At 30.7% G+C, this 25,459-nt stretch overlaps 5 protein-coding genes across 10 annotated transcripts; 2 read left to right on the forward strand and 3 right to left on the reverse strand.

Moving 5' to 3' along the window:
• The first annotated feature begins 182 nt into the window (after window positions 1–182).
• On the forward strand, window positions 183–11,056 carry LOC123272010 (spondin-1-like). 4 transcript variants are annotated; one of them, XM_044738603.1, is made up of 18 exons: window positions 183–311; window positions 1,839–2,028; window positions 4,431–4,695; window positions 4,789–4,975; window positions 5,049–5,213; window positions 5,818–5,941; window positions 6,014–6,144; window positions 6,226–6,568; window positions 6,729–6,897; window positions 6,985–7,315; window positions 7,358–7,501; window positions 7,775–7,973; window positions 8,638–8,808; window positions 8,883–9,011; window positions 9,085–9,251; window positions 9,317–9,398; window positions 10,384–10,467; window positions 10,530–11,056. In XM_044738603.1, the coding sequence occupies exons 2-18, from the start codon at window positions 1,839–1,841 to the stop codon at window positions 10,703–10,705; spliced, it is 3,057 nt and encodes a 1,018-aa protein (XP_044594538.1). In that variant the 5' UTR covers window positions 183–311; the 3' UTR covers window positions 10,706–11,056. The 4 variants fall into 4 exon arrangements, with proteins under 4 accessions (XP_044594538.1, XP_044594540.1, XP_044594539.1 ...); XM_044738605.1 differs by having other exon boundaries at window positions 6,226–6,418; XM_044738604.1 differs by lacking the exon at window positions 8,883–9,011.
• Window positions 11,057–11,451: 395 nt separating this feature from the next.
• LOC123272029 lies at window positions 11,452–12,634 on the reverse strand. The gene is made up of 2 exons (XM_044738634.1): window positions 11,984–12,634; window positions 11,452–11,697 (listed from the first exon to the last, which is right to left on the reverse strand). The coding sequence occupies exons 1-2, from the start codon at window positions 12,575–12,577 to the stop codon at window positions 11,527–11,529; spliced, it is 765 nt and encodes a 254-aa protein (XP_044594569.1). The 5' UTR covers window positions 12,578–12,634; the 3' UTR covers window positions 11,452–11,526.
• A 79-nt stretch (window positions 12,635–12,713) lies between these two features.
• Window positions 12,714–14,269, forward strand: LOC123272031. Its single transcript, XM_044738636.1, has 3 exons — window positions 12,714–12,980; window positions 13,043–13,157; window positions 13,859–14,269. Exons 1-3 carry the CDS (start codon window positions 12,968–12,970, stop codon window positions 14,196–14,198), a joined length of 468 nt encoding a protein of 155 aa, XP_044594571.1. The 5' UTR covers window positions 12,714–12,967; the 3' UTR covers window positions 14,199–14,269.
• Window positions 14,270–14,378: 109 nt separating this feature from the next.
• LOC123272023 lies at window positions 14,379–25,389 on the reverse strand. 2 transcript variants are annotated; one of them, XM_044738626.1, is made up of 5 exons: window positions 25,315–25,389; window positions 23,835–24,072; window positions 16,697–16,831; window positions 16,195–16,610; window positions 14,379–14,918 (listed from the first exon to the last, which is right to left on the reverse strand). In XM_044738626.1, the coding sequence occupies exons 2-5, from the start codon at window positions 23,905–23,907 to the stop codon at window positions 14,433–14,435; spliced, it is 1,110 nt and encodes a 369-aa protein (XP_044594561.1). In that variant the 5' UTR covers window positions 23,908–24,072; window positions 25,315–25,389; the 3' UTR covers window positions 14,379–14,432. The 2 variants fall into 2 exon arrangements, with proteins under 2 accessions (XP_044594561.1, XP_044594560.1); XM_044738625.1 differs by lacking the exons at window positions 23,835–24,072; window positions 25,315–25,389 and adding an exon at window positions 17,645–18,128 and having other exon boundaries at window positions 14,381–14,918.
• Window positions 18,413–20,148, reverse strand: LOC123272032 (E3 ubiquitin-protein ligase Os04g0590900-like). Of its 2 annotated transcripts, XM_044738638.1 has the most exons (4): window positions 19,764–20,148; window positions 19,503–19,703; window positions 19,253–19,412; window positions 18,413–18,816 (listed from the first exon to the last, which is right to left on the reverse strand). In XM_044738638.1, exons 2-4 carry the CDS (start codon window positions 19,676–19,678, stop codon window positions 18,763–18,765), a joined length of 390 nt encoding a protein of 129 aa, XP_044594573.1. In that variant the 5' UTR covers window positions 19,679–19,703; window positions 19,764–20,148; the 3' UTR covers window positions 18,413–18,762. The 2 variants fall into 2 exon arrangements, with proteins under 2 accessions (XP_044594573.1, XP_044594572.1); XM_044738637.1 differs by having other exon boundaries at window positions 18,415–18,816; window positions 19,503–20,146.
• Window positions 25,390–25,459: the final 70 nt, after the last annotated feature.

Here is a 25,459-nt window from a genome sequence, read left to right on the forward strand (position 1 = left end):
TTTTTAAATTCTAGTTAACATGATACAAGTTCATGTGTAAATAGCTTAATTGTTGGTCTACGCAATTACATTAATATAATAATTATGTATGATGATACATTTGGAGAAATGCGCAACCCAAGTGACGCAAGTAGTGACGGCCGCCTCGTGTCAGACAATCGCTCGCGGAAAGCTGCCCAAAGCTCGGTGCTTTCAGTTTAACTAAAACTCCCGGCTGCACTAGACGTACTCCTTTACTTTAACTGTGAAATTTACATGTGCTTGTGATAAATATTTATTACTCTCGTTTATTTGCGCTAAAATACAACAATGTAAGTAAATTAATAAAATAAAATAAAATAAAATAAATTTTTTTTATACTTGAAATTTAACAAAAAAATAAATAAATAAATAAATAAATTCATGTACAAGTTCACGGTCGCTTCTTAATTAGATTCAAAGGTTCCTAATAGGATTCCAAGTCTCTCCATTGTTGACTTTAATTTCATTGTGAATAAAACTCACTACTATAATTGCGTTCATTTTATTAGCAAAACAAACTAACAAATTTAATTAAAACTTTATTAACAATTCCCGTAAAAGTTTATGCCCTCATTAATCTGTGATCTTGACTGATTTATCTTTTAACTTTTAATTATCCTACTCGTCTAAAACTTTCAATTTCTCAAAAAATTCTTTACTTAACATTCCTAAAAAAAAAAAGAAGAAATAAATTTAACAAAATATATCTCAGCTCGGCTTACCTCTCGGATTTAAAATCCACAGAATCTGGTAGCAATCACCCGAGAGGATGATCGTCCACGTGCGAATCTTGCCCAATGATTTATTTCCAAATGTATATAGTTATAGATCCTCGAAAGTAATACTAGCTCTTACCTCGGATTTCAAAGCTTACTGGTGAATAGGATGCAAGCTATCACGTCAATGACACTATACATCAGCTCTTTATCTTGGCATAATCTCCCGCTATTGCATTTTCATCCGTATAAGCCCCCGAAAATGCAGAATTTAATTAAAAAAAAAACTGAGATACTGGCTTATAGATAGATCTATAGATCGACAAGTATAAACACGCTATAAAGTTACTTTGTAGATAAGTAATAAATCCCAAAGCTCGGTACATGCATATATATAAATCTAAAGTTTTAGTGAAAACACACATTGTTTTATACTCGGAGAACGTCAAGAAGTTGATGGTGGATCTAGTGGCAGCTTGCCAAAGACCAAAGAGCTGGTGTAAAGTCAAATGTCACGTCTTATGTACTAACATTCTCACTCAATATATATTTAGGTTCACTTATTCAAACACAACACAGGATATTGGCCTTTACTCTCTGTTCCAAGCTCCGAGCACCATCCTACCACAATATCCACTTTCATTCCAATACATATTAGATATTAGACACCAGATAGGTTCAGCCGTCCATCAATTACGGGCTTGCTCATTAAATACCTTTTAACCCGCTGATCATAATCACTGTAATAGCAAACACCACAGATAATTGGCTGCTACTTCCTGAACCTTAAACGTGAATATTAAATTGAAATTTAATATGACATTAAAGTTAGCAGTCACTCGAGAATTTTTTAACAAACAAATTTGTTGAGAAAAATTACTTTTAAAAAATTGCATTTTTTATTTTTCAAAATAACAAATAAAAAAGAAGAAATAATAATTTTTTTTTTTTTATTTATAATTAATAAAATAAAAATAAAGGACACTAGAATGATATAAGACAATAAAATTAAATTGAAATTTAATATAAAAGAAGAAATAATAAATTGTTTTTTTTTTTTTTTAATTTATAATTAATGAAATAAAAATAAAATTGTTTCAGATGATCTACGTGGCATGTTTTGTATTTTTTATTTTAACTGGAGTGAAAGAGTCACTGGCGGGGAAGTGCGACAGAAAAATAGACAGCGGAACAGCCCCCAGTGTCCATGACGGAAAATTCTTCATCACTCTCTGGACTTTTAATAAAACAGATACTGTCGATCAGTATATGCCCAACACACGATACATTGGTATGTTTTTAATGTCTTTTAAATGCAAATTTTTTTTAAAAATATATATGTGAAATAAATGAGAACCAGATTCCCCGGAATGTCAAGTAAAGTAGAATATAGATAATCTATAAGCAATTTAAATGAAGGCAAACTCGGCAGCTATTCAAATTGAAGTTTACTCGATAAGAAATTACCATGCGTGTATCCTCAGGACTTGATGAGAAAGCTTTCATTGTTGGTTGATGCAAATTAAGGGTAAACATCCTCGAGGCTGTAGTTTGTGATAGACATGAATAGTCCAATAAAACTTTTTTTCAGTCAAAAAAAATTTTTAGGAATTTAATTAACTTACTGGATTCCTAAAGTTGATTAATCAGTGCATCAATCTGTGTTTATTGCTTACTCAAAAGTTTTTTCTCAGCATCTGTTGAAAAAAACAGTTGTTTTTACTCGACTCGGTTGGGATGAGGGAGTACAAACCCGGATATTGCGACACTCTAGGTGGTCTTTTCTTCGGAAGAAAAATAAGAATAACAAACCTGGATGTTGAAGAATAATAAAAAAAAAAAGGCAATTAAACAAGCTGGAGTGTTTTTTCTTTTAAATGTTTTCATTTATTTTGTCGACGGTATGGATGGAATTTAATACGTATTACGAAGGCTATTTGTTTAAATGTAATCTATTTTCATGACTAATCCATTTAATTCAGGGTTATGAGAACTGACGCGCAGCTTCTCGCGGGGTTTCGCTTATAAGTACCAAATGTGTCTGTTACATACCGTTCATTTAGTACATATTTGCGGTATTTATCGATTAAACTTAAGCTCAACTAATTAAACATGATTGACATTTTGCTAATTTTATTCTGAAAGGAATTAAACGGGTTAGATTAAATTAATGCTGTAATTTCTCTACATAAAAATTATTCAATATTGAATTTGTAAATAAATTATTTATTTTAAATTTATATTTTACATGCTTGACAAAATATAAGCTTTATAAAACTGATTATATTAAATTTATTCACAAAATCGAATTCAATTGACTGAATGTAAGGACTTTAATTTTTAATACATTAATTATATTTTTTTATGAAGCTTAATGTTCCACCCGCATGTCAATTAATTATTCAATGAATATTATTCAACCCAGTTGTTATCCAAAAAGTATTATAATAATTAATTTTTATGATTAAAAGTTAACATTTCCATTATTTTATCACCTTTTTGCGTCTGGAAAACTAAAAAGGGCTCTTATTTTTAGTAATTTTATAATTAATAGCCGATGGTGGTAAGAAGATATGTAACTGAGCCTAAAAATAGTGTATAAACATAACAGCCTCTCTTACTCCTTCATCACATTAACAGGCTTGATTGCCTGGGAACGTCGGCGTCCACGCAAAAAAAAAAAAAAAAAAAAAAAAAACGTCATCACTGTCAAGGGGGAAGCTAAGCAAGAATATTTTAAAAATAATAAAAGAAATATCATGAGTAGTAAAACTCGACATTGAAGACCTCCAACACACACCGGAAGCCATAGAGACGAATACACACACTCACACACTCTTTCTTTCTCTTTACGTCGAGTTTTGAAGCTGTGTTGATGCTGCTGGTTCGTATGCGGGAGAATATCGCTTATCACGAAAAAGGTAAACATTAGTTGGTAGTTGTACTCCATCCAAGTAAAATAAAACTGCTAACGGGTGGTACTTGTGTACCTTTAATAGCCAAAAGCGTATCAGGAAAACACACAACAGCTTCATCAGGGATTGATTTGCCGGATGTGTATCTGATAAAGTGAATTCTAAAGTAAAATAATAAAAGAAAAGGGCTTTCAAATTATCAAAGTTGTCTGAGCTTGTTAGTCGGCTTTTTTTTTTTTTTTTTGAGAAGAAAACTCCACGGCATAAAATACTTCAAGTTAAAAAAAAATTTAAAGAGTAAACGAACTTTTTACTTAATATAAGTAATTGAACTATTTTTTATATTTTCGCAGACATCAAGGACCATTAAGACTTAAATTTTAAATATTTAAATATCTAAAAAGAGATTTAAATCTAAAAAATACTTGCCGTAAAATCGATCGGCAGGTAGTTTGTAGATTAAATTAAATTATCTGACAATCTCGGTCTATGGAGAAAGACCGAAAGAGGAAAAGAAGATAAAATTAGGATGGAAAAGCAGCCAATTTATCTGGGACTTCTCTTCAACTAATTTAATTTCTCTGGTTTAATTTTTTTAAATGACAACCATAACAATTTCAACCCCTCCCCAATTACTATTGCAATAAATTAAAAGTAAAATTGAATATTGTCAGGATTTATTTCCATTAAAAGCTATTGTACAATGACCTACTTTATTAATCTTCATAACTTTTTATTAATTTTTGAAGGTCGAAAAAAAATTTATCAAATGTTTCAGTGACCCTTGAGGGAACCAAATTGCAGCATACCGTCTCACAAGATTCCGCAGGTTACAGAGAAAAGTTCACAAGATTTATATTGACAGCCGATAACAAAAATGACTCCTCGACAGTCGAGGGAACCTTTGATCTCATCGATGAGATGTTGACCCAGTTTTCCGACAAGTGTCCCAACAGCGTTTCCGAGACCAGCAATATCCCGAAGGAGGAGATCGCAGTGGCTTGGACGAGCCCTCCTGAGGGAAGCGGCTGTATACTCATTAGGTTACTCTTTTTTTCTATATAATTGTAATTGTAATTGTAATTACAATCAGTCACGGGTCAATCAATTTCAGTAATAAAATGTTTCTAAAACAGAGCAACGGTGATGGAAACTCCCGACACTTGGTACATGGACGATGGAGGAGTCGCAAGAACAGTTTGTCCAGATCCAAAAGCTATTGAAGATGATCCTGGGCCTGTCTTGCCGACGTGTTGTGCTTGCGACGAGGCCAAATACGAGGTCACCTTTGAGGGTCTTTGGTCAAGAAATACTCATCCAAAAGTTTGTTATTATTTTTAACTTACAATAAAGATAAGGATTGCTTTTATTTATCTAAAACAAATTTATATTACAGGACTTTCCGAGCAAGGGCTGGATGATAAGGTTCTCTGACGTGATCGGGGCTTCGCATACCGTCGACTACAGATTTTGGAGGTACGATGAAACCGCTAGCGAGGGTCTTCAGCAAGTTGCCGAGATAGGATCCACTAGAAAACTCGAGTCTGAGTTAAAAGAACAAGTAAGTTTAGAAAAAAAAAAATTAAATCACTTTTAATTATTTCAATAATAATTACTAGCAACCTTGCAGTCACTAAGTAACCTTGCAGTCACTATGTGACTTATGAACTATAAATAATCAAAAATTTTGCTTTAATATAAATAATGACTTTTGTTAAATTGCACTGTACTTTCTTAAATATTGACGTTTTTAAAAATATAAGCTCATCCCGATGTTACACTCATAAAGAGCTTTCATTTAAGTACCCACATGACAATTTTCATATGTTTTATATATATGGTATTTCTGATATATATATATAAATATATAAAATATATGAAAAATTGATGTGGGTACTCAAATGAAAGGTCTTGATGAGTTTAATGTCGGAGTGAGCTTATATCTTTAAAAATGTCAATGGTTCACAAGATACAAGGTGATTTCTTAATTATGTATCTAGAGATAGAGAATTGTCGAATGCAGCCTAAATACTTATCATCATAAATCGACTATCGGTGAGAATGATATGAAACCTTGAAAAGGCACAAATTTCAGTCAAGACCTTTACAATGACATTAAATTTTTTTTATTCTCTTAATAATATAGATTATTCTTTTAAATCCAGAGCGATCATATAAGGACAATAATAAAAGCCCGAGGTATAACCCATCCAAATGTCACCGGGAAAACGTTCGCAGTGTTCAGAGTAGACCGGAAGCATCATCTTATGTCGCTGGTTTCTATGATTGGTAATAAAATAAAAAAATCTATTTTTTTTCTTCAGTTAGTAAGAGAGTTTTTAAATTGAATGGATTTTCTAGTCCCGTCACCTGATTGGATTGTCGGTGTTTCTGGGCTAGAGCTCTGCTTGTCAAATTGCTCGTGGATTGAACACAAGGAGCTCAATTTGTACCCAATCGATGCCGGTACTGATGACGGTATCACTTACATGGTAAATTTTATTTTTAGTTTCATTATTTTTTACGACACAATGCCGATATTATTATAGAGACATTTTATTATAATGATTTAGTCACCGGATTCCTCGCTGGAAAACCCGGAGCCAATAAAGCGGATAACAACTAGCTGGCCGAATGACACAAGATCTCCGTTTTATGATCCCCTAGGGCTGGACATGAAACCCATGGCGAAATTACATCTCAGCAGACAGAGACTCTATGAGAAATCTTGCAACGCATCTTCGGGCGATTCTGCCGTCGATTCAGGTGGTGATAACAATGATATTAATAATAATAATGAAGGTAGTGAGAATTCCACAGGTGAAGAGGGTGAAGGGGGTGGCGAGGGTGGTGGTGGTGGTGGTGGTGGTGGTAAACGCCATAAAGGAAAAAATCGTAAACACAAACATAAAAATAGCAAGTATTGTTGGATTTTTATTTTTATTTAAACTAATTTTTATTTATTTCAACAACTTCCGCGGTACTAATCCATGTAATTATTAATATTAGTTCTTAAAATCTTTCTTTTTGTCTTTTTTTTTTTCTACTAACCATTTTTTTGTTGCTTTATATTTAGAACCGTGCAGAACAACGCAGTGGAGCGCGTGGGGAAAATGTTCGGAGCCTTGTGGCGAGGGGAAAAGATTGAGGCAAAGAAAATACGAAGATCCGGTAGCTGCTGCTGCTCATAATTGCAATAAATCGTTAAGTAGTCGAGGAACTTGCTTCGGAAACAGTCCTGAATGGTAATTCTTTTTTTTTACTTTAACAATAAGGGTAATAATGGATAGTAGATTGTAATTTATAATAAAAAATAATAATAATAATTTTAGCGACGGACAGGAGAGAGAAAAAACAATTTTAGACACACCGGATTGTAAATTAAGCGAATGGGGAGAGTGGAGCTCTTGTACAACGAGCTGTGGAGAGGGCGAGACCACGCGGTCGCGTATTTTTGTCCACAAAAAACACCGCAAGCGATGCAAGCTCGTGTCAAATGGTCCAGAGCTCCAACAAACAGTTCCTTGTGAAAATGACCCCTGCGAAAACACGAAAACTGAAGAGGTAAGCAAAAAAGAGGATCTAGATGATGACGTTGTTGTTGATGAGGTCGAGGAGCCCAACGAGGCTGAGGAGGGAGAGAGTCACCAAGATGAGGAGAATGAGGAGAATGAGGAGAATGAGGAAAATGAGGAGGAGGAGGAGGAGGAGGAGGAAAATGATGCTGAGGGTGAGGAGGGAGCCGAGGGGGATGAGTCTGAGGAATTAAATTCTGAGAAAGAGGAGGAAATGAATTATCAAGAAGATGATGAAAATAATCCGGTGGAGGTAACCGAGGAATGGTTGCAGGTGAGAGTAAACGATATTTAAAGCAACAATCATGATCATTCATGGTATCATGACTAATAATTGATACATTTACATAATCGATATTAATTACCTGTACCATAAGAGTCTTTCCTGCACACCATTTCTCGTTGCTGGCAATTTTACTGCTTACCATCATGGGGCTGCAAGACATAGGTCATAGTGTCGGCTAATATAAATTATTAATTACTTTTTTATAATTAACTCTGAATAAAGTGTTGATGGTAATTCCTAATAAGGCTTTTCAATCTGTAGAAATGTCCTGATGATGTGTACGGACCGTGGGGCGCTTGGTCTCCCTGCACTTCCTCATGTGGATCCGGAACTAAGACAAGAAATCGTATACCCATTGATAAATCTGCTGAGGGCGGTACTAACTGGAACTGTCGAATACAGTATGTAAATTGTACGTCCAAAATTAAAAGCTGTGAAATAACTCCCGAAGATGCTCAAGGTAAATTTAAATAATTTATTTAATATCTAAGAAAATTATTACTGTTTAGTCAAGAGCAACTATTAACTTTATAAATATTTTTATACGACTTTTGAGGAATTGTTTTAAAATATTTATGGTGCTTTTCATAATTTATACTTAAGTAAGTTAGATCTATTAAATACTAAGCTTATGTTGTTAAATAGGCATATATGATGGTATTTCATATAAATCATGTATCGACGGTCTAATTAGCAATTTGTCTAATCCTTATTTTTTAGAGAGTGATTTTTTAATATTTTGATGTAGCAATAGTCCAATTATAAATTATTTGAATGATTCAAACCAAAATATTATACCTTTATTAGATATTAATGATATTAAATGGTTTTTTAAAATGATAATAAATTTTCAACGAATTGTTTTTTTTTTTTTTTTTTTTTTTTTTTTTCGTACAAATGGAAGACTCTCTAAAATGGAGTTAGACAATTTGCTAATTAAAACATCGATATGCCTATTCACTCCTCCCAAACCTATGAACAGGAAACATTATGTTCTCCTCTATAGGATTTAAATGTACTATATTTATGTATGTATATATATTTATCTATATTTTGGGAATAAATAAATAAATAAATAAAATATGAATTATAAAAATTAATTATTATTATTGGTGGATTTTTAGAAATTTGTAACGAGCCATTAATTACTGGGTCGTGCCAGGCTTCATTTACAAGAGTTTACTACAACTCAGCAGCCAAAAAATGTGAGATTTTTACTTACAAAGGATGCGACGCGAACAGGAATAATTTTCATACTATTGAAGAGTGCTTGAAAGTTTGCAATGAAATTCAGAGTAAGTTTTTTTGCTCTTTTTAGATTTATTTTATTGATACTAACATGTAATTTTATTTCACGCTGACTAACAAGGGATGGGGTGGGATAAATCTAAGATTGAAGATGCTTCTAAATACAAAGTATCGATTAGTAGCGTACTTAGTTATCACGTTCCGGTTAATCAAGAGAAACACCGTAGAAAATCTAAGCGCGAGCGGATCGGTGATCTTTTTTACTAGTTTACTCATTTTTATATTTTTTATTGAATAATTTTAATGAGGAGTTAAATAATTAGGTCCAGAGTCTGAGAATTTTAATGGGATCCCAAGCGGGAGTCAAGTTTCGTCAATTACTCCGAGGTACGATGAAGATGGAAAGGTGGATTGTCAAATAACTCCCTGGAGCGATTGGACTGTTTGTCAGAGTTGCCATGGATACACTAACAGCAGTCGATCTATCTTGGTAATAATTTAGTGATAGATAATTTTTTTTTGGTTTGTAATTATTTATTTGGCGATTAAAATTAGGTCCAAGCACAAAACGGTGGAAAAAGGTGTCCCAAGAAATTGATGAGAAAAATAAAATGTCATAAAATACTACCCGGATGCTGTGAGTATTTCATTAATTTATGTGTATGAAAATTTTATTAAATAATGATTTTTGTTAAATTGCACTGCACTTTCTTAAATATTGACGGTTTTAAAGATATAAGCTCATCCCGATGTTACACTCATCAAAAGCTTTCATTTGAGTACCCACATCAATTTTTCATATATTTTTCATATATACATAAATATATATTAGGGTGTGCCAAAATGTAACTTCCGTGGAGAACCTTTTAAAATTGGTATTTTGAGTTCCGCTTTTAACAGGGGCTGCGTTTGGGCATTTCCTGAGATATTTTGGGGTGAGACGAAGTATTTTATTTTCATAGAATTTTTTAACAGAAGCTTAGTTTAGGCATTTTCGGTGAAAATTCAAAATTTGGCTGGAAGTGCCCAATTAAATCTCCTGTTAAAAATCCTATAAATAATCAAATGAATCCTCTCACTCCGAAATATCTCAGGAAATGCCCAAACACAGCTGCTGTTAAAAGTGGAACTTAAAATTCCAATTTTAAAAGGTTCTCCACGGAAGTTACATTTTGGCACACCCTAATATATATATATGTATATATGAAAAATATATGAAAAATTGATGTGGGTACTCAAATGAAAGGTCTCGATGAGTATAACATCGGGATGAGCTTATATCTTTAAAAATGTCAATAGTTCACGAGATACAAGGTCATTTCTTAATTATTGAAATTTTTAAAGATATAACCTCATCCTGATGTTACACTCATCGAGACCTTTCATTTAAGTACCCACATGACAATTTATATATATATATATATATTTCATATAAATGGTATTTCTGATATATATATATTAATATATAAAATATATGAAAAATTGATGTGGGTACTCAAATGAAAGGTCTTGATGAATGTAACATAAAAATGACCTTATATTTTTAAAAATGTCAATAGTTCACGAGATACAAGGTGATTTTCCTTATTTTCTTAATAATACAGATTAATTGAATTTAATAGCAAAAACTCGCGGTGATCGGCGTAAACGGTACCATGATCGAAGATCTGTATTGACAGATCAAAATAACAGAAATACCAGCAGAGGTAATTTAATTTTATAAAGTAATAAATATAATTCGGGGAGAAAATAATAATATTAATTTCAGTTGACTGCAAATTGACCCACTGGTCACCTTGGTCTCCATGCCACGCGACTTGCGGCAACGCTGTTCAGCACCGAACCCGAAGAATCAAGATCCACCCGCACGGGCTCTACAGCAAGCAATGCACCAAACTTGTTGAGTTTCGCAAGTGCTCAATGTTTCCTTGTATAGCCGAATAACCCTTGTTTACTTTTTTATACGTTAAAAAACCCCGGAGAAGAATAATTGTCGAGTAATAAATTAGCAGCTAGCAATTATCAAACATATCAAGTGATTGCTAATTGCTGATAATAATAAGTTATAGTTAAAAAAATAAGTATTTATAGTTGACGTTATAGTCAGTAATTGTAATTATATTTATAATTAATTATCAACAATCATTGCTAAGTCATAAAAAACAAAATCACAACGCACATATCCCAACAAAATTGATTATCAACTGCGAGGGTGTCATTGAAATGTGTAATCAAAATATTTCATTGGAATTTCGGATCCAGTATTATCTAAAAATACATTTATAGTAATTGTAATCAAATAGTCTGTTTTTACAATACAATAAAATTAAATATAATGTTACATGTTATATATACATATATTTTGTAGATTGCGTTTAATCCGTGTGATCAGTAATTAATATATTAAATAATAAATAAATAAAAAGCACATTATATAAAAAATGTGATTAAATTATATGTGCATTTAGGTTTGTTTTTTACAAAAAAAACTACTAAAAAAAATGAGCTTTATTCTAACCATTAAATAATTATCAGTTAAAATATAATATATTTATTGTAATAATAATAAAAAAAAAATATTATTATTAAATCTTAATTATTTTTATTACAATAAACGTATAAGCGTACAACAAAAATAACTGTCTAGTTAAATATTTATATGTGTAATGTATATGCATCAAGTGCTTATATAATTGTCAAATTTGTTTTTTATTTCAAATATATTGTTTAAAAAAAATTCATCACTATTAATTTACAACTAATTATCAACCCATCTTATTGTCAGCCAATTTATTGCTATATTCTTCCTCAGACTGTTGGTTTAATTTATTTAAAATCGGTCGGAGTATTACCTTGAGGTTCGAAGCAGTTTCTGATTTCGAGGATACTTTCGCAGTGTCTTTACAGTGTTCAATAATCGTATCTCTTACAGCACTCTAAAACATTTTAAATAATAAAAATTAATCAGTATTAATTACATAATAATAAAGTTAGCCGACATTTTTGATTTTTTTATTTTGCTTAATTTATTAATTTATAACTAAAAAATATTTTTAAAAAAATTGCACTTATAGTTTTTAGCAAATAAAAAAAAATTTTTTAAATTTTTTTGTAATAATTCTTTAATAAAAAAAAAAAATCATAAAAATTTGTAGATGTCGGCTAACTTTATTTTCATATTAATTACAATATTTATGTGATAAAAAATAAAAAAATACTTACAGCCTTTTCCTTGTTACCGTCAACAGCAATCAACACCTGAACACCGTGTCTCTTTCCAAGCATTTTATTCATACTTTTAATTTTAGTGAACAAATCGTGCTCCGAAATTTTGCTGGACATGGCAATTGTTTTGTCTTCCTTGATAGTCCTTTCTTTGGCTTCCTTGGCTTGAGCTTTTGATGTCGCCTCTGACTGGAGGTACTCCTGAATTGTCATGAGCTTGTAAACAGGTCTTTCGGTCTTGGTGTCAAAGTCAATTATTTTTACAAGTTTCATGTTATGCCTGTTGGCGAGTTTTTGAGCAGCCTCCAGGGTGACAATAGAAATCTCATCTTTATTCGACAGCAAAGTTATCCTGGGTACAAATACTTTTTTTTTTTTGGGGTTCACCGGATCTTCCAGTCCTATTATATTACAGTAGCACTTATTATAATTAATATTAACACTATCATTGTCAGTTAGAAGCATCACTCGCGGAAGAATACATGCCGGTTGTGAAATTTTGTTGTTATACCCGATTGGATTTAAATTGTTTGAAATAATTCGAGTAAAATTATAATTTCTCAGACTTTTACACAACGTGTTTATCGCCATGGTTAGTTCATACTCAAAGAACAAGACCTCTAGTCACGTGACAGCTGCTTACTAGTGATCACGTGACTGTTACAAGATGGCTGCTCCAATAATAACAATAGTAGCCATAACCACATCTATAGTGATGATAGTTGTGTGAAAATAATAACGTATTTAAATAAAATGTACATAGTGTTGTGTTCCAAAGGCTAAATAAAATTTATATAAAAATCATTTATCTTTTAATTTTTAGTATTTATCTAATGTTCTTGCGCTAATTTTATTAAATTTACTATAGATTATAAATAATTTACTGGAGAAATGTGTCAAGTGCCTTAATACTGTAGCCTGTTTAAATAAACCTAGACCTTTGTGATAAATTATTTGTTGTGATAAAACTGCCATTTAATTATGGGAGAAAAAGGTAATTTATTTTTTATTTTTGTTTATAAAATGATGAATTAATGTTTTGTTTTATTTTTATAGAACATCATGTTCATTTTAGTGGAGGTAGTGGTCTTGGTTTTAATAATATTATGATACAACCCCAACGTCATGGGCATTTAGATGCACATTTAGGATTCTTACAACGTCACCATAGGTTTGTTTTTATAATTTTTTAATTTTGCTAAAACAGCTGATTTCTGAGAAATTTTTTTTTTTTTAATTTAATTAAAAAAATCATCAACTTATAATAGTAAAGTTAGCAGACATTTTTAAATTTTTGAGACTTTTTTCAATTATTAAATTAGAACTAAATAATATTTTTCAAAAATTTTACTTATAGTTTTTAAAATTTTTTAAAAATGAATTTTTTTAATTTTTAAATTTCGGCTAACTTAATTTTCATTATTATTTTATAATAATAAATTATGACATTAAATTTAGCTGTCATCACAATTTTTAAAATTTTCTTTAATAAATAAATTATGGCAGAAAAAAAAATATTTAAAAAATGGGCTTGTAGAAATTTTAATAAATTAATAGTACAATTTTTAAAAAATCATTTTTTAGAACAAATTTTTTTGTTAAAGAAAATTAAAAAATTGTCAAGTGACAGCTAAATTAAAAGTCATTAATAAATTTAGCAGATATTTAATAATTTTTAGAATTTTTTTATCAAATAAATTATGGCAAAAAAAAAATTGACGTGGAAATTTTAAAAAATTAAAAATGCAATTTTTTAAAAATAATTTTTTTGGTAAAAAAAATTAAAAAATTCTTTAGTGACTGCTAACTTTCATGGCATCATTAATTTATGATAGTGTGACTAATATAATAGTAAAAAATTAATTTATCTAGGTATCACATAGAATTTTCAGTACCGTGGAACAAATGTATACACGTAGACGGTAAATCTAAAGTACCAGCAGTGATAGTAGACAATAGCAATTCAAATTGTATAGTTAACGAAGTATCCCAGGAAAAGGACGACCTAAGGATAAAGCTTGAATTATTAGCCTATCACGAATTTCTAAAAGAAGTTATTCAATTAAAGTGCTGTGAGTCTGGCACGCCGCTCAACATCACACTGAAAGCCAGAGTCCTCAGCAGGGATAAAGGGACTCCGATGTTACGAAATGGAATCCACAGTATCGGAATCGAGGCCAGCGAGGACGATGAAGACGACGTGTCTGAGTAGTTTTTAATATAATTATTAATTGATATTAAAATGGTCTCCTCAACTACAAAAACAACAATTAATTTAGATCTTAAAAACAAGGGGCTACTAGACGTAATTATTTATTTCAATTGTAAGGTTCGGCTTTAAAAAAATACTTTTTAATAAAAAACCCATTTAAATATTAACATTTAATAATTAATTATTAATAATTTAATTAATAAAAATTATAAATAAGTAATCTAGGAATAGAATTTAATCACAAGAATTAAGACATTGAAAGCGTCCTTTCTTTGTAGGTATACCGGTAGGTCCGTCGACAAACTCACAGATATTGAACCCCAGGTTCACCAGAGGATGACAATTGCTTCTAGAATTCCCCCATTTTCCGGTGAAGGACATCCAGGAGGGCGCTGTCGAGGGATTCTCCGTGGGGATCAGCTCGAGGTTCTTCCAAGTCGGCCAGGGAGTTCCGAACCCGCTTTCGTCGTAGAGTTTGGGAATTCTCACGAACTTGTGCTTACCCGGGGCCGTCCATAGCCCATGAGAGCCTTTCGCGCTGAAGAGGATCGGATGCGAGCCACTGGAGGTGAAAACGCGCTCGGGAAATATCGGCTTCTGGAAAATACCCTTCCGGGTTTCTTGGCTCTCGTAAATGAAAGTTCCGCTTCTGACGTCGTATCTGTAGTAGGCTCCGGCGTCGTGAGCAGATACGTACATCGCTACGGGATGGTCCTCTCCCTGCAATCATAATCATCATTATCTCAATCCATCATCAACACATAATAACTTTATTTATGAGTTCATGAGCTAGCAATTTAGCTTCAAGCTCTCTCATAAAATTATACCAGTAATTGTCTTGAAAGTTAACAATTTTTTTTTTTTAGTTAAATTATATTAATGTTTATCTATATTATTAAGAGAATAAGAAAAATTTTGTATTCAAGATAGTCATATGATAAAATCGGTTTTTTTTTTTAATGAAATTTAGTCATTGCAAAGGTCTTGACTTGAATTTGCGTCTTTTCAAGGTTTCATTTCATTCTAATGGATATTCAATTTATTATGATAAGTATTTAGGCTCCATTCGAAAATTCTCTATCTCTAGATACATAATTAAGAAATGACCTTGTATCTTGAGAACTATTGACATTTTTTAAGATATAAGCTCATCCCGATGTTATACTCATCGAGACCTTTCATTTGAGTACCCATATCAATTTTTCATATATATATATATATATATATATATATATATATATCAGAAATACTATATATATAAAATATATAAAAATTGGCTTGTGGGTACTTAAATGAAAGGTCTCGATGAGTGTAACATCAGAATGAGCTTATATCTTTAAAAATGTCAATAATTAAGAAATAACCTTTTATCTCGTGAACTATTGATATTTTTAAAGATATAAGCTCATCCTGATGTTACATTCATCAAGACCTTTCATTTGAATACCCACATCAATTTTTCATATATTTATATATATGTATATATAAAAAATATATCAAAAATGCATGTAAGTACTCTAATGAAAGCTCTTGATGAGTGTAACATCGGGATGAGCTTATATCTTTAAAAATATCATAAGTTGACAAAATACAATACAATTTCTTAATTATTGACATTTTTAAAGATATAAGCTCATCTCGATGTTACACTCATCGAAACTTTTCATTTGAGTACCCACATCAATTTTTCATATATTTATAAATATTATATATTTATATATGTATATATGAAAAATGCATGTGGGTACTCAAATGAAAGCTCTTGATGAGTGTAACATAGGGATGAGCTTATATCTTTAAAAACGTAAATATTTAATAAAGGTACAGTCCAATTTACATAGTGACTGAAAGGTTGCTAGTATAAAATTATAGAAATATGTCATAAACTCGCAAGAATTTTTTTTATAGGATTGCAAATTAAATTAAATTTTTTAGACTTAAAAAATTAGAATCCAAGCTAATCTGATAATTAAAAAAAAAGTTGAGTAAAGCTGACCGTAAAGTAAAGACTCATGTGTTCCCAATCGCCCACGTGATTTCCATACTCTTTAAGTTGACCGAGACAGAGTCCCCCCACACTGGGTATCGGCCATGTGCCAAAAAAACCAAGATCCAGAACACATACAGCCTTTCCCTCGCTGAACGGATAGAACATCCAATAGGTCACGTGAAAGTGCAGTTTCCGTAACCTCTTTCCCTTGGAGATCAATTGGGTCGGTTCTCCGGGATTGTTTCCTTCAGGTATCTCGTTGCTTATCACCCGGCTTCCCCGTGAGTACAAAGCACGCTTCCGCTTTATCACCAGACTCTTGGAGCTCGGCGCGCTGACGCAGTTCTGGACCAGGGCGTAAATCGGGACTGTGCCAGGCTCTCTTCCGTAGAGAAAAGACGTCTCGTTAGCCAGGAGCGTTTCTGAAAATCATCCCATTAGAAAGCTTATTATTATTTTATAATTATTAACTGTAATTTAAATCGTGACTAATAAAAAAGCAACTTACTAATGTCGACACGTGTGCGCAAGTAATTGTCGCCGGCTTGCACGTGCTCCAAGAACTCTGGTACGCTAAGCGGCATAAATCTTTCTCCAGGTGCCAGCCACACGAGTGGAGCCCATCCACTTATCAGTCCTCTTACTGTTGGGAAAAAATAAAAAAAAAAATAATATCTGTTATTTTAAAAAAAAACTTTCTTCAATTGTCAAAAAATACATAAGAGATAAATACAGAAAACACGCGATTCCGTACACTTTCTAGCTCTCTTCAATTACTCAGCTATTACGTAAATATAAGTAACTACCGCACTGCTTAATAAAGATTTTATTTAAGTCATAAACTTCCGGTTTGTACTTGCGATTAATCTGTTATTTCTTCTTTTAAATTATAACTGTAAATAAAAAATTCTTACTTGCAATTTTTTTTAATTTATACTTGTGGAATTTTTTTGTTTTTTTTATATTAATTTATTATAAAAAAATTCTGCTAATTTTTGTATCATGTAAGTAATAAATTAAAATTTACATTAATGGCAAAAGAGAATTTTAGTTAGTGGGTGTGATAAATAATGTCACGTTATTTAAATATTATTTTTATAATATAATACCGTTACACTGATTACACACACACACACACACACACACACACACACGTGTAAATATATAGATGTAAGAAATCAGTAAATGATGAGGAGTTTTTCCGGTTAGGAAACGAGTTCACCAATAAATACTCGATTATACAAGTATCAACAAGCCTGGTTATTGCAGTAGCAAGTGGCACGACTAGTTGACGGCACGAGACACACTCCTATTAGACCGATACTGTCAATTTACTATTATATGTAATGCTTACTCTGGTCAGTTGGCTGCTCTGGTAAATAGTTACTTTAACGAGGACACTTACTGGTATAAATATAAAAAATTATTCAATAAATTATTAATTATAATTACTTACTGCGTTTGTCTTGATTAATCCTCGAAGAACATTGGCTTGAGTTGATAATAATAATCATCAGTAAAAGCCGTATCATATTTTCTTTGGCGCATTTTGTCAAAAATCAGAACTGTCTCATTTTTATTTTAAAACTTATTGTTAATTTAATTATCAATGACAACTGATAAGGATAATATATTGTTGATGATGATAAACCAGTGATCGAAGCACTTCTCCAGGTGAAACGTCCGCAAGTGACTGACTGGATATTTTAAAGATTTCCTCGCGCCATTCACCGGCTCGCGCATTAGGGTCGTCGGCGGGTATCACTCCAGCTTACATATGTTGGGAATTTGAACGGTCATGTAGACACATTCTTACCTTTTTAACTGGCTTGTTTGGGAGCTAAATACGCCGGAATGCAACCAACTTCTCATTAATTTTATGCACAATTACAATTATAAATTATTAATTATAATTGCTTAAATAATAGATATAACTGTGATTAATTATTTTACTCAAGATTGTGTTATTTATTTTTTAAACATATACTTATATAACAGCTTAAATATTAATTTTTGCTTAATTACATAATTTACAGATTAATAAATTAAATTATTAAATTCATCTATCGACTTTAGGCAATCCATATTATTATTATTATTATTATTATTATTATTATTATTATTATGCTTTATCACTTGATATTTTGATTCATTCACTTTAAAACTGCTTGTCAAAATTTAAAATAAATTTATTGATAATTATCAGCATTCATTTCAATTTAATTCGTTTAAATTTAAATCATCAGTCTCTTAATTTGTTAAAATTAAATTAATTTCCAATTAATATGTCAAATATTAACTGCACTGAATAAATATTATTATATTTTTTCCGTTTTAAATGTTTATGACCTGGATATAAATATTTAGTAAAAACACAGCACTGATAAACAAAAGTCTGAATTTTTAAAAGTCACAAGGAAGAGCTATTTTTCCTTTTTTGTAACAAACTTAACACTAAATAAAATAATCAGAAAAAAACTTAAAATATTTTGGATAAGCCATTGTGTGTTTATCAATTACTTACAAAAGTTTAATTAAACTTACACTACCTTTGTGTGATTGTAATTGTCCGAATTAACAGACTTCTTCTATTCTCCTTCGACAGTTTGGACAAGACTTGTGACTTTCCTGTCAAAAATACAACATACATTATTATTATTATTATTATTATTGATAATAATTAAATTAAAATCAACAGACAGCAGAAAGTTTTTTTTATTTTATTCCAAAGAATACATTATGAAATTTAATTTAGCATAAATTTAATAATTTTTAAAATTCTATAACAAATAAATTATAAAAAAAAATTGACATTTTTTAAAAATGATTTTTTGGGACAAATTTTTTTGTTAAATAAAATTAAAAAATTGTTAAGTGACTGCTAACTTTAATGTCATAAATAAATTTCACGTTTAAAAAAAATGAAAAACTACAAGTGCAATTTAAAAAAAAAAATTTTTTAGTTCTAATTTCATAAATGAAAAATAATAAAAAAAATTAAAAACGTCGGCTAACTTTAGTATTATTCTCCTGTTAATTAATTATAAATTGTATCAATAATTACCGTCTGTCCTTGTTTCTGCCAATCTTGAATGCACTTCAAGTGAAAAGCATGCCCGCATGGCTGGACATTAAAAATCTGTTGGATAGAAATTTCAGCCAAGCAAATAGTGCAATTGGCTTTGTCAGTACTGGCGCTAGATCCTTTTCGCCGGTTCTTTGGTCTATAAAAAGAAATAATAAATTAAAAATAGCTTAATGTAATAATAACAAAGATGATTTTTGGAAGATAAACAAAAAATATTTGGCAATACCTGGCAGTGGGAACACTCCAAGAGTTGGGAGGTATGTCAGGAGGTGGACCGCTTCCATTGCTGCTGGAGTAACCATGTTGATTCTGATTGTGTGAATTATCAGCGAACATGTAGTACAAAATAGTAGCCAGGCCAACACCGACCACGAAAACAAACGCCATCCCCGGGTATGTCATCTTGCCGAGCACTTTTATCAATCTCCTGACGACAGAGATGATGACGATCAAAAATATTACAACTGGGGTGAATAAAAATACTGACTTGTTGACTAAAAAATGACTTTTTGAGGCTCAGACAGACGGATGGCATCCATTCAACGGAATAATGTCACGGTGATAGAATTTATTAAAAAAACATGTAGATGGGGGAATCACAGAGCACTATTAATACTTGTTGTTGTTGTTATTTACTTTTTTTATTCTTAAACTCGGTGCTACTGACTGAACTGATAGTCCCATTGGCTATTGACATTGACTGTTATTGTTCGGTGCACATACACAACACTGGCACACAGCACATCATAATAATGCTAATAATAATAATAAAGTAAATAATAATAGGAGAAAGGGGAGTAAGGAGCACTATAGATTACACCAATAAACATTTGTGTTGTAACTGACCACGAAACTTGTTAAATTGTTCTCCGGGGTTCGCAACTGATGATAAAAAATTTCCCACCGCGTTTTTCTGTTTAGCCGCCAGATGGCGGTAGTACTTGAAAACAATAAATTTTATCTTTGTTGTTTGTCATCTTCGTTACGCGAGAAAATTTTTTATTATGTATATGTTGTATAGCCCCAAATTGGCTATAGTAAATTTTTATTCATTGAGTTCTTTTAATTCGCCCGTTGGAACGCGGTAGGGCGTTCAACTCGCAGTAAATAGATTAAGGCGGGAGAATAGATTTAAATTTGAATAATTTAAAATAAATTATATTTAAAAATATTTAATGAATTTAAAACGCTCGGATTATTTTAGTTTAATTTAGATTTGCCTTGCGCGCAAATCTATTATTTATTATTCGATAGGTTACAAAATAAAAAGTACCGACAATAATTTCGAAAAAGGAAAATTTGCGTAGTGTACTACAGTCTTGCTTTTTGATAAGTGTCTTCTTGTTCTTTGGTTTTCGACTCCTCTGGTTGAGATGTTCGTACCTTTGGAGTGGGAGAGTCCCAGAGGGTAGTGAGGGTAGTTGCGTGCGCCTCTGCGACTCCTGTCTTCGGCAAGCATCCCTTCTCGAGTTGACAAAAATGGGACTATGCTGCGATGACGTCACGGCAACTCGACATTCTCAGACTATATGCAACCCGCATGGATGCTTGGTTTTTATGACCTAGTCTTGAGTACTCGAGCAATCCCTTTTTTAAGCGAACGTTTTGGAAAATAAATTACTTAGGGGATTATGATAATAAAAAGAGTAATAAATAAACATCTCCGTGTTTTCCCAGCATTGTAAAGAGTATTTCCAAAACGTTCGGCATCTTATCCTAAGTGACCATTACAATTAACGTAGGTTTATTTTAACAAAGAAATTTTTTCTTATCATGTCTAAACTAACTGGACAGTACTAAAAGTTTTTATAAGTTTTTCCTTGAGAATTTCCGGTAATTATAAATTCGTCTATATCCTAAAATTTATGATAGAAAATTTCCCATACTTAACAATAAAATTTAAAATAGAAAGGTTTATAATTTTTTAAAGATTCTTATTTTTCTTACCGATACTATTACAAATAAAATACATATATTTTAAATCCTCCTGGGTTTTTCCCGCTATCATTTATTGCAGCCATCTTTTTTATATGTAATTCTATATTAATATATAGAGAGCGTTGTGATCAATCCTTTCGGATTCACAACAGTTAATTTGTAATTTTTTAATTTATAGAAAATTAAAAAATTTTTCGAGTTTACTCCTTAAGAAGGGTTTACATTTTTTCTCTCTCTCGCCCTCTATTGGACAAACGAAAGTATCTCTGTCATACTTGTACAACAAATGGAATCTTAAAACGCATTTTATGCATAAATAAATGAAAATTTTCCAAAAAAGCGCTTCGCTCTTCGATAGATAATTTAATTAGTTTAATTAATAGTTAATAATTTAATTTAATAGCGTTTTTTTTCTAAATTTTATCACATATATGAGAAAAACACGTTAGAAAATCAACTATCAACCACTCTTAAGAATCGATTTTCATATAAGGCGCCCGGTATGAGAAAAATATGGAGAGTAAAACCTACTTATTAATAAATGGGATAGTAACGTTTTTGGTGCGCATCATTTCTCGCGCACCTTTCACTTTTCAGTTGTATGTGTGTGTGTATACTTTTATGTAGCCAGCATACACAGTATACTACGTGATAGCTTATAGTCTGGTCAACAAGTACCTTTTTGGTCAACTTTTTTCAGCAGTCTCCGAAAATAATGATTGAGTTGTCATTCGATTCAGAATGGCATCTGAATGATTTTCGAAAAAAATTAAGTTCCGCTTGCAAAAATTGATGAAAATAAATTTAGCAGATATTTAATAATTTTTTTTTCTAAATAAATTATGGCAAAAAAATTGGAAAAAAAAAATATTGACATTTAGAAATTTTAAAGAATAAAAAATACAATTATCTAAAAGTAATTTTTTTGAACAAATTTATTTGTTCAAAAAAATTAAAAAATTCTCTAGTGACTGCTAACTTTAATGTCATAAAAATTGCAGAAGTTATTAACAATTAACTAAAAAAATAAGGGGTTTAGTTTTTTGTAAATATCTCAAAAACTAATAAAGATTTTTCAAATTTAAAAAAAGATTCGAAAAGAAGAGGAAATTTCCTAGAAAAAAGTCTGGACTCCCGAAAATGTAGGACTAATATTTATAATTTTCCCAGAGGGTTGAAAATACGCCCGAAAACGGATACTCCGGTTTGCGCAAGCCACGCCACTTTCGGACCTTTAATAAATAAATATTTTTTAAACTTATTAAATATTAAAATTAAAAATTGAAAAAATTCAGGCGCCTACAGGACAGATCAATGAATAATAATCCGTGGTCAAAAAATTTTTATCGCGATTTTTCAATAAGTTCTTCATTAATTAATTAGGAATTTTTTGTAACACGAACATTAATTTTGCAAGTGCGATAATTGTTAAACTATTAATATGAGAATTTCTTTCCATTCGTGGAGCTATTTTTCAAAGGTCTTAGAATAGATTCCCGTTGGAAAAATTAAAACATTGTTAATTTTCGTTTTTTTATTAACAATTTACTAAGGTGAAAAATCATAAAGCTTTATTAAACATTGAAAAAAATTTTTTTTTATATAATATTATTATTGATCCATTTTCTTATGATCAGAAGCTATTTAAAATGATTTTTAATAATTTTTACCTCTTATTGTTTAAAAAAATTTTATAAACAAATGCGTTATTTATGAGATTATTCAAAATTTTTTTTTTCATCATATAATCTTTGTTGATAATTATGATTTAAAAAAAAAAAAAAGCAGTTTCTTAAAAAAATTTTTTTATTGCTTAAAAACGCATTTGTTAATTAACAAATAACTTCAAAGATTATTAAGAATTAACTGAAAAAGGGGATTTAGTTTTTTACAAATATCTTAAAAACTAATAAAGATTTAAAAAATTTTTTTTTAAATTCAAAAAAAGGAGGAAATTTCCTAGAAAAAATTCTGGACTCCCGGAACTGTAGGACCAATATTAATAATTTTCACGTTCGAAAAATTAAAAAATTTTTATTTTTCAATTTTTTATTAATAATTTTCGTTATTGCAAAATTAAAAACTTAAATTAATCATCAAAAAAATTTATTTTTCCAAAATATTATTAATGATCCGTTTTTATGTTGTCAGAAGCTGCACGGAAATAATTTAAAAAAATTTTTATATTTTATTGTTTAAAAAATTGTTATAAACAAATGCGCTGTTCATAAGATGATTGAAAATTTTTTTATGAAACTTCAATCTTTGATACAAATAATGATTTTTAAAAGAAAAATTGTTCTTTAAACAAATTTTTGGAGTTTATTGGAGTTTACATATAATTTTGTTATTTATATCTATCGATATTAATGAAAATAATTGTATCATGTATGCTTCGAGTAATATAATAGTTAATTCCATTTACCATCATTTACTAATCTATATATTCGATATAATCGTTCGTAAGGAGCAAACTCCAGTCGTGCGTCGGAGCTGACACACACGATTTTTTTTTTAATAATGTGTTATTATATATTTAAAATTTTTTTTTTTTAATTCCTACAACTAGTTTAACATTTATAATCCAATGACTAGAAGATACATAAATTTTTAAACTTACATATATAAGGTAAAATATCCTGTAACCACACCAGATTTTTGAACAATAGATCATACAGATCATGAATCGGCATTATTACCCCAGAAAAATCTTGAGTAAATTAAAGAAATTCAATATCTGATAATACTCGGTCTGATTCTTGATTATTGGAGTCTCATTGAGTTTTCATTCGAGATTTTATCAGAGTGCTCCTTTCAAGAGCAAGTACAAATGTTCCCGATTGTTATATCGGGTGAATCTGAAACGTGAATATGTACACAGAGTCTGATTAAAAGTTATCACGTGAGAGGTGCACACAAGGCCGAAGAACACCGAGAACCTCCAGCCAGAAATATAAGACAAAGAGAAAGAGTAAAGAGTAAAGAGAAAAGACTCGGTGAATTTCACCCAAGTATTCAAGTATTAGGTTTATCGATCTCCGCGCGCTCTTGGCTCTTAGCTCTTACCTATATACACCAACATTATCACCGCGAATATAACTCCTCGCATACTATAAGTAACCAACAACTGAGGCCTGTCAAGTTCATGACATAAACTCTCTCAAAAACAATTACATCCTTCAAATAAAACTACCCCAGCATTTTTTATTTATAAGAATATTTAAGTTATCTCTTCCGGGAATCTTTACTATAAATGTAACCATTCATTAGTCCTCATAAATACCTATACATCGATTTAATTTTTTTTTTTTTTTTTTTAGTCTTAAATTAGCTTTATTAACTTTTGATAAATTATTTTTTTAATTAATAAATACTTGTTTTTTATAATTTTATCTAAAACAATAAATTAATAGTGAAAAAATATTTAACAAAAATTAATAATTAATATATAAACTCTTTAATCAGTGTCTTAACACAGCTAAAAAAAAACATCTATTAATGTTGGTACTTATATACATCTTCCATACAGCAGTAATCAATTGAACATAACTATCTTTCATAGTCTTTTATCCTCGGGGATTTTGTAAAAGCGCATGACCGTGGGAATTACAGCGGATACATCCCTTTGTCGATTATTCTAGTCTATCCAAAAGATTTAAATACAATTGTTCTTTCTTCTTGATATTCTCGTTCCGATATATTTATAAACCGAACTGTTTTAATATTTCAACATTCGCTCTATTAATATCTCTACACATTTAAACGCCAGCTCCAAAAAGTTCCTTTACAACCTCAATTTAAAAGGGAAAAAACTTTTTAAACATCAAAAAAACCGTCTGGAGAAGTTACCAGATAATTTTTCAATCAAAATTTGCTGTTGGTTTTATTTTCGAGATAATAACTTTAGCATCGGCTCTAAAAACATGACCTTGTATTGACCGTGGTGGTCGGTCACAAGGGAACCGGGCCACTCGTGCGGTATCGATTGACACCGCGCGAACTTGACACGTGAAAGAGCAAGTGTTGTAAAGTTACAATCAAAGTTTCCTAATTTTCTTCGATAATTATTAATAAAATAAACAAAAGTTTGCTGTTCTCACCATCAAAATTTTCTTCTTTGGAAGAATAATAATTATTTTGCTATTTCTTCCCTGAATATTACCAATAAATTGAAAGACTCCAGAGCAAATTGTTGGTACTTCCATTGAGAGAACATGGACGGGAATAATTAATTAATTTTATGAT

Source organism: Cotesia glomerata, linkage group LG9, assembly GCF_020080835.1.
Source record: "Cotesia glomerata isolate CgM1 linkage group LG9, MPM_Cglom_v2.3, whole genome shotgun sequence".
NCBI lineage: Eukaryota > Metazoa > Arthropoda > Insecta > Hymenoptera > Braconidae > Cotesia > Cotesia glomerata.

Excerpts from the sequence above, each read along its gene's own strand:
- LOC123272010 (XM_044738603.1), top strand. The coding sequence starts at position 1,839 with ATGATCTACGTGGCATGTTTTGTATTTTTTATTTTAACTGGAGTGAAA. Across the intron at positions 6,569-6,728 it reads TAAACACAAACATAAAAATA|AACCGTGCAGAACAACGCAG; the intron begins GCAAGTATTGTT and ends CTTTATATTTAG. Across the intron at positions 7,502-7,774 it reads TAACCGAGGAATGGTTGCAG|AAATGTCCTGATGATGTGTA; the intron begins GTGAGAGTAAAC and ends TTCAATCTGTAG.
- LOC123272029 (XM_044738634.1), bottom strand. The coding sequence starts at position 12,577 with ATGGCGATAAACACGTTGTGTAAAAGTCTGAGAAATTATAATTTTACT. Across the intron at positions 11,698-11,983 it reads ACGGTAACAAGGAAAAGGCT|AGTGCTGTAAGAGATACGAT; the intron begins GTAAGTATTTTT and ends AAAATGTTTTAG.
- LOC123272031 (XM_044738636.1), top strand. Across the intron at positions 13,158-13,858 it reads TTCTTACAACGTCACCATAG|GTATCACATAGAATTTTCAG; the intron begins GTTTGTTTTTAT and ends TAATTTATCTAG.
- LOC123272023 (XM_044738625.1), bottom strand. The coding sequence starts at position 17,720 with ATGATACGGCTTTTACTGATGATTATTATTATCAACTCAAGCCAATGT. Across the intron at positions 16,611-16,696 it reads GCGCACACGTGTCGACATTA|AAACGCTCCTGGCTAACGAG; the intron begins GTAAGTTGCTTT and ends GATGATTTTCAG. Across the intron at positions 14,919-16,194 it reads ACATGAGTCTTTACTTTACG|GGAGAGGACCATCCCGTAGC; the intron begins GTCAGCTTTACT and ends TTATGATTGCAG.
- LOC123272032 (XM_044738638.1), bottom strand. The coding sequence starts at position 19,678 with ATGACATACCCGGGGATGGCGTTTGTTTTCGTGGTCGGTGTTGGCCTG. Across the intron at positions 19,413-19,502 it reads TGGAGTGTTCCCACTGCCAG|ACCAAAGAACCGGCGAAAAG; the intron begins GTATTGCCAAAT and ends TTCTTTTTATAG. Across the intron at positions 18,817-19,252 it reads GGCAGAAACAAGGACAGACG|GAAAGTCACAAGTCTTGTCC; the intron begins GTAATTATTGAT and ends TATTTTTGACAG.